This window comes from Vombatus ursinus, unplaced genomic scaffold (genome assembly GCF_900497805.2).
Source record: "Vombatus ursinus unplaced genomic scaffold, bare-nosed wombat genome assembly UNPS02005659.1, whole genome shotgun sequence".
NCBI lineage: Eukaryota > Metazoa > Chordata > Mammalia > Diprotodontia > Vombatidae > Vombatus > Vombatus ursinus.
In genome coordinates, this window is record NW_020945437.1 from 23,483,277 (window position 1) to 23,491,564 (window position 8,288).

The 8,288-nt window shown below is 39.9% G+C and overlaps 1 protein-coding gene across 1 annotated transcript in view; it reads left to right on the plus strand.

Moving 5' to 3' along the window:
* CHRDL2 (chordin like 2) overlaps positions 1-5,856 on the plus strand; it is an 83,310-nt gene extending 77,454 nt beyond the window's left edge. Inside the window, exons 10-11 of the mRNA XM_027848288.1 lie at positions 2,531-2,623; positions 5,743-5,856. Coding sequence (XP_027704089.1) covers positions 2,531-2,623; positions 5,743-5,822 — 173 coding nt within the window. The 3' untranslated portion in view covers positions 5,823-5,856. The remainder of the gene's footprint in view (positions 1-2,530; positions 2,624-5,742) is intronic.
* Positions 5,857-8,288: the final 2,432 nt, after the last annotated feature.

The window sequence follows — 8,288 nt, forward strand, 5'->3', positions numbered from 1 at the left end:
GGTGATCCCTCTCTCTCAATCCATAACTGGCCCACCTTCTTTTCCAGTCCCACATTCTTTCTAATGGCATCCTTTATGTTCAGTGTTAGACTAGAGTCAGCTTATACCAGCTTGCAAAACTCATTATTAAATTTTCAGGAATTTTGTGAGCCAGTTCTTAAACACAGTCAATGCACAATTCGATCAGTTCCTGCACCAGTAATGTCATTTGTTACTTTAAAAGAATTGATGTCAGCATAGCAAAGTGTATTTTCAATACATTTTTGTCTACTTTAAGTGGTTGTGGTTTAATAACAAATATTTGAAAGTGAACTTAATTGCATTTTGTTCTGATGATGCTAAGACAATGCTTTGGAAGAAAGTCTGGAACAATTGCAAAATTGTTAGAAAATCATCCTAAAATCATCATAGTGCTGTTTAAATAATCATTTGATGATTCAATATCTGAGATAAATGAATCATCTTAAATATTTCTGGCTTATATTTATTCTATTTATCACTAATCCAATAAGCTAGAAATATAGCTAAGGAACTAGAAAATGAAATTATTAAATTGGTCAAGTACTGGGACTAAGATGGGTCTCCCATATTTTACTTGCTGCTGCTGCTGTAAAGGTCACCTAACCCACATCACATATGTTTTCTTCTTCTTCTTCTTCTTCTTCTTCTTCTTCTTCTTCTTCTTCTTCTTCTTCTTCTTCTTCTTCTTCTTCTTCTTCTTCTTCTTCTTCTTCTTCTTCTTCTTCTGCTTCTTCTGCTTCTTCTGCTTCTGCTTCTTCTGCTTCTTCTGCTTCTGCTTCTTCTGCTTCTGCTTCTGCTTCTGCTTCTTCTGCTTCTTCTCCTCCTTCTTCTCCGTCTCCTTCCTCTCCTTCCTCTCCTTCTCCTCCTCCTCCTCTTCTTTCTTTTTCTTCTTCTCCTCATTCTTTTTCTGCTGCTGCTGCAATTAGTTAATGTTAATTTCTTGCAAGACCTTACTTTGATGATTGACATTCTTGAAGAATTTTCATCAATTCCAACTGCATTGCAGTCAAGATCAGCTAACATTCAGAAGGCACAAAAATTAAACACACTATGAGAGCTTTGGAAAATTTAAAGATTGGTACTAGGAAGCATGAATCTCAAGTTGAAGATTTGATTCAGTCAGATACGTTTAAAAACATTCCATTTAATAAAAATAGTAAATGTAATGCTTTGCATGGGAGTATGTTACTAGAAAATCATATTCAACATATGCACTTATGTCTTTTATCAGACAGAAATGATAATGAAAGAATTTTTAATTATTTTGATTTATTAGAACCATCTACTTGACCTCATGAAGAATTAACTTCACCATGGATAGCTGGTGGAAAAAAAATCATTTAAGTGAAATTTTAAAACATGAAATTGATTTGAACAATTTGTAGATAGTGTAAAATCAAACAATATTCTAAGCCCTGCAAAGTATTCAAAAAAGCTAAAAAAAATAGCACTATTGTAATCAGTAGTATGGATGCTTAGAGGTTCTAGTTTAATGAATATAATTTATACAAGGATGAGAAATAGTTTAACGTTAGGTCACAGATCAGATTTAACGACAAACTTTTGGGAAAAGAGTTAGCGGGTTAGGATCATAAGTGGACTATAGAAACAAGAGTTTGGCAGAAATCAACAAAAGCATTTGTGAGGATCAATGGGAATTTACCAAAAAAATGTATTTTTATTATTATTGGTGAATTGTGTACTTTAAGTCCTTTACATCAGTAAAATTTATAATAAACTGTTTACGTACATATATACATATGTAATATACATATACATGCATACATTTTTTTCAGAGAGATGGCTGCTGAATATTTAGCTGAATATTTAGGTATTTGTGCCTCTTGTGCAATATTTTGTCAACTACACACACACTGCGCTTTTCTTCATTGCCCATTTTAATTCCTCAGGTTGAGGTTTTCCATGAGTTTTAGCCTTATAGCTTCATGGAAATACTATTGATTTAAAAAAAAAAAAGATGAACCTTTGTTTTAGGGAGGAGCTTGTGGTTAGCCTGAGTTTGGCCTAATTGACAAAGGACAAAGTAAGTGGATGAAAAATGCTTATGATCCTGTACAGATAGATGGATAACCCATAGAGCTGGTCCATGAGCACAAATACCTTGGACAAACTTCAGAAGGACAATGAACTGGGCCCAGAATTGAAGAGGAGAAAGAAGGCAGGCTAAATTGCCTTTAGGAAATTGTGCAATGCTTTTAAAATCCCTGTGCTTCTTAAAACTCTAATGCACTTATCATCTAATGAATATTAATCATTTTATGTGTCATCCCTTCATGAGGGCATCTTATCTAAACTGTGTATATTTCTCAGGACTTTGTTCAGTGCTCTGCACACAGTAGGTACTTAATAATCTTTGTTGAATGGATGGCTAGGTGACTGGAAACAGGAGACTGGGCACGCAACAGGTCTTTAATCCTTGTTGGTGGGTTGAATGACTTGGGAAGTCTCCCCCAGGAACAGTTGCTCATACTAGCATCTCTGTCCCCAGGAATTTTTCATCTGATTCAGATCAAGAAAGTTCGGAAGCAAGAATTCAAAGAAGAGGCACAAAACTTCCGGCTCATCACTCGGACAAACGAAGGTGAGCAAATGCCTGATCTTAGGACCTCCCCATTCTGAGGGGCACTCATAGCGCCTACACTCAAGTAGGCCCTAGAGAATCCTTGGTTGGAGGAGGGGGCGGATGTGGCTTCTACCATTAGGGAGCCCTTGGTCTGAAAAGGGAGATAACTTCAGAGAACTCCCAGTCTAAGAGAGGAGATATAGCACCTGCCCTCAGGGAACCACAGGTCCTAGCCCCAGGTGCTAGGGGGAAGCTTTGGAATCTTCATTTCCTACTCCTAATGTGCCAGCACATTTTTGTTGGTTGTTCAGTTGTTTCAGTCATGTCTGACTCTTCATGACCCCATTTGGGGTTTTCTTGGCAAAGATAACTTGAGTGGTTTGCCATTTCCTTCTCCAGCTCATTTTGCAGATGAAGAAACTGAGGCAAACAGTGTTAAGTGACTTGCCCAGGGTCACCCAGATAGTAAGTGTCTGAGGCTGAATTTGAACTCAGGAAGATAAGTCTTCCTGACTCCAGGCCTGGCACTCTATTCACTGCACCATCTAGCTGCCCCAGCACCAGCACATTCATGATCACAAAATGCAAAGTGAATTTAGAGAACCAAAGGAAAAGATCTCAGGCAGGTGGGATAAATCAAAGGAGTCTTCTTGGAGGAAGCTGAGCTCTGGAATGCTCTTGGCCAAGAAAGAGAGAAGAGCTCTCCAGGTGGTGGGAAGTGAGCCTGAGAGAATAAGCAGGACTAGGAGGGGGAGACCAGGCCTTCCCTTTGGAGTGGTCCCAGGGTGCTGGTAAAGAGGCTGGGGGGATGGGCTGTCCACTGGTCCTGACGTCAGTTCCCAGCAGAGATCCAGTAGAAGGCCCCAGCCAGGGATTTCTCAATAAGAGAGTGGGCAGTCCACATTTTTCTGTGACAGGAAGGTTTTAACCCTGGGGGATAGCCAGGGGTACAGAGGAGGCCCGGATGGTAGAGGAAAAAGCAATAGATTTTAAATCAAAAGAACAGGTTGTAAACCAAGCTCTGATACTCTTTTGTATGACCTTGGGCAACTCATTTCCTTTCTTTGGGTCTCAGTTCCCTCTTCTGTAAAATGAGGGAATTAGACTAGATAGCTTCTAAGGTCTTTACCAACTGCAAATCCTATAAGAAAACTACCAGTCAGTCAGTCAACAAATACTAGTTGACTATTAGTCAATAGCCTATAAACATTTATTAAGCACCTACTATGTGCCAGGTACCGTGCTAAGGACTGAAGATACAAATATGAAAAAGACAGTTCCCTTCCCTCGAGGAGCTTACAATCTAGTGGGGGAAAGAAAACACACAAAGGAAAACTGAAAAACTGGTGGGGGGAGATACTCAGCACAGGAGGATGGTAAAGTCAAAGAACTCTAAAATGAGTATAGCCTGGTGGGAAATGAGGAGATGTCTAATAATAGCTAGCGTTTATATAGCACTTTAATGTTTATAAAACACTTTACAAATTCTTTGTCATTTGATCTTCACAACAACCTTGGAAAGTAGGTGTGATTTTTAATGCCCATTTTACAGATTAGAAAACTGAGGCAAATAGAGGTTAAATGACTTGCCCAGGGTCACACAGATAAAAACTGTCTGAGGCTAGATTTGAACTCAGGTCTTCCTGACTCCAGGCCCAACACTCTATCAACTGTACCACCTAGCTGCCTAGAATAGGAAGGTGGAATTGATGAAGCTGAGGAGTCATGCCAAGGTGTAGGGGAAGGAGATGGCCAGTACAGGAAATAGAGCATAAGTAATGATAATAACTCCAATTTAAATAGCCCTGTAAGGTTTACAAATGCTTACTCCAAAGCAGCCCTGTGAGGGCAGAGGCAGGTACTATTATTCTCATTTAACATATGGGGAAACTGAGGCTCAGAGTAGTAAAACTGATTTGCCTAAGATTATGTAGCTAGTGTGAGAGGCAGCAAGACAGAGAGGAAGTGAGGGCCAGTCTTGGAGTCAGAAAAGCCTGGGTTCAAGTCTTACCTGCCTCTGACGTATCCTGACTGTGTGACCCTGAGCAAGTCATTCTCAGTAACCCAGGCATCTCTTAAGACTATAAGTTACAGATGAATTGTCAATTTACATCAGTGGAGGAGTTTCTACACCATGGGATTCTTGCATCAATAAAATTATACATAAGGACAGACCTCCCCCCCAAATGAATATGTATACGTAAATATGTATATATACATATAATCATACATATACATAAATAATACACATACATACCTATAGGTGTAGATATATAGGCATACAACTAATAAGTGGCAATTAAGACATAAATCCATGTCTCCTGACCCCAAGGTCTGCTTTTACCTGCCGTCTCACCCTCTTTCTGGAATATCTTCAGAAATCTTTGAATGGGGTAAGAGGGAAGCTCCCAAATCATATCAATGGAAGCCATTCATGGAGTCTTTCATTGGTGAAAGAGAAACATACCTGAGTTGGTGCAAGGCTGGAGGGACAAGTCAGGGGTGTCACAAGTAGAGGCGAAATATCAGGAGAACCAGCATACATTTCCTCATCTGATCCTCGCAATCATCCTATGAGGGAGTCATGTGATGCAAAGAATGATGATCTGTATTCTACACAGGAGAAAACAGTGGCCCAGAGAAATCCGGGGACTTTCCCAAGGTCACACATGTAGTAAATAACAAGAGCCAGGCTTTGAAATCAGGTGTTCTGACTATCAAATCCAGTGTTCTTTTTACATTATTCTGCTTTCAGGGGAAATTACTTTTGCAAAGTCAGTCGGTGGAGGTTCTAGAGTTCCAACCCAGATCTAAAAACAAATCCATTCCTTTTCCCACCATCCTGGAATCCAGTCTCACTTATGCCTTTGGAGAAATGGGGCTTGAACCCTTAATCATGAAGGCAATATCTTAATCCAGGAATCTTAAGATACTCCAAACTCCCAAATTCTATCCCACCCTCCCACCAACCCTCCACTCTTTTCCATTCTTCCCTACTAGACTGTGAGCTTCTTTAAAGTCAGAGGTCATTCCTTGTATGAGCAGTCTTTCCTTCAGGGTCAAGCACAGGGCTCTGTCCACAGTAAGTAGTTAATCAATGTCAATTAAATTAAACTTATTCAATTTCTTCCTTCTAGGTCATTGGAATGTCTTCCGAGCCCAGGCCGCAGAGCTGAAGGTGACAGCCAGCCCAGAAAAAGAGACCAAGACCTTATAATAGAGCCTTAGATATTTGCATATATGAAATCTATATAATTATTATATATTAATAAAGAAGTTGCATTATCATGGAGACTGGCCCTGAGAAGAGTTGGTATTTGTTCAAAAGCCTTGATGCGGTCTTTCCTAGCCCAGCAAAGCCCCCAAACATCCCTTCTCCATCCCCAGACAATGGGAGGGAACAGGTCCTATTTTAATGCAGTGTGACAGAACTGTAGGTTATCAAAGCTGGAAGGGATCCTAGAACATGGAGTATGACATGTCAGAGCTGGGAAAATCCTTAGAATGTAGAATGTTAGAGTTGGAAAAGACATTAGAACATGGATTATAAAATGTTAGAACTGGGAGAGATCTTAGAACATGGCATATACAATGTTAGAACTGGGAAGGTTGTTAGAAAATGGAATACAGGACGTTAGGACTGGAGGGATCTTAGAACATAGAATATAAAATGTTAGAACTGGGAGAGTTGTTAGAAAATGGAATATGGAATGTTAGTACTGGAGGGATCTTAGAACATGGCACATACAATGTTAGAACTACGAAGGTTGTTAGAAAATGGAATACAGGATGTTAGGACCAGAAGAAATTTAGAACATGGAATACAGGATGCTAGAACTAGAAAAGAAACTAGAATATAAGTTTGTGGAATGTCAGAGTTGGGGAGATACTTAGAATACAGAATAGCAGAGATGGTAAGAATGTTAGAACATGAAACAGGATATTAAAGCTAGAAGAGACCTTAGGACATAGAGTATAGAATGTCAGAGCTGGGAAGATCCTTAGAATGTGGAATGTCAGAGCTGGGAGAGATCTTAAAGACCATTCAGTAACAATGTCACAACCTTGGAGTTGGAATGAACCTCAAGAGGCTAAATAATCCCTAAAAAGGAATTCCCCCTAACCAACATCCCCAACCATCTAGACTCTCCTGGAAGACTCCCAAGACCCACTACTTCCCAAGGTAGCCCATTTTCACTTTTGGACAGCTGGGATTGTTAGGAAAATTTTCTTTCTATCAGAGCCAAAATCTGCTTCTCTGTTACCTCTAGCCTCTGGGGCCAATAAGAATAAGTCTAATCCTTCTTCCAGAGGCTAGTTTATCAGATACTTGGAGACAGCTATCACATCCCCCTTTCTTCCCAGAGGAGGAAGCCAGGGCCCAACAAAAGAAGTGTCAGAGCTGGAATTTGAACCCAGATCTCCTAGATCTCCAGTGTTCTAACTACTGGGCCACTCTATTTTCATCAGTTATTCCCCAATGTGGTTAATGCTCCTCCAGATCCTTTCACTACCTACTTCTGATGACCAGAGATTCAAGTTAGAGATTTTTAGGCTCGGGGTGGCTAGGGTAGCAGTGATGGAATTTATGGAACCTCCGAACTAGAAAGGGGGCCCAGAGATCATCTACATTAATCCCTTAGTCAGTACAGAAGGAAAGATAGAGGAGGCTGCAAACTCTAAGCCAGTGACATTTTCTTTGATTCCTGGCAAAATTCTAGAATGTATTTTTAAATGCTAGACAAAGAAGCAGTGACCACAAAGAGTCATGCCTTCATCATGTTATGGCAAGGTAAGAGAGGGTCAATCTGGGGAGTCCTTAATCAACCCCCTCCCCTTATTCCAGACTAATTTTGTTTCTTTTTTTTATAATATTACTAGACTAGTAGATTAAGGGAATACTGTAGATACAGTCTGCATAGATTTTAATAAAGCAGATGAAAAAATTTCTTTTTTTATTCTTGTGCACAAGATGTAGAGATATGGACTAGAAAGTAGTGTGCTTTATTAGATAGATTCAAAATTCATTAAACGTCTGGACCCAAAGAGTAGTCATTAGTGATGAGAGGTCAACTTGGAAAGAGGTCTTTAGTGAAGTACTCTAAAGATTGTGCCTGGCCTGTGCACTTTAACGTTCTTACCCACAACTTGGATGAAAGCACAGATGGTGTGTTTATCAAATTGCAGATGACACAAAGCTGCAAGGGATAGCTAGTATGCTGGATGTGAATCCAAAAAGATCTTAGTAAGCTAAAACTTGGTGGCACAATGCATAGAGTGCCAAGCCTAGAGTCAGGTGGACTCATCTTCCTGAATTCAAATCTGGCCTCAGACACTTACTAGCTGTGTGAACCTAGTCATTTAACCCTGTTTGCCTCAATATCCTCATCTGCAAACTGTGCTGGAGAAGGAAATGACAAACCATTCCAATATCTTTGCCAAGAAAACCCTAAATGGGGTCATGAAGAGTCAGACGCAACTGAAAAATGACTGAACAGCAAAAACAAAGAATCAAGAAGGTGAAGTTTAATAGAGATAGTTTTAAAAAAGCCATCCCCTACCCCCATCTTCATCCCCCAGCAGTGCTTTACATGATGACAATTTACATGGATTTTACCTTGGGTGCAAAAATTCCTAGTTATAGGAACCTGCCATGACCTGTTCTTGATAAAGCCATTCTGGT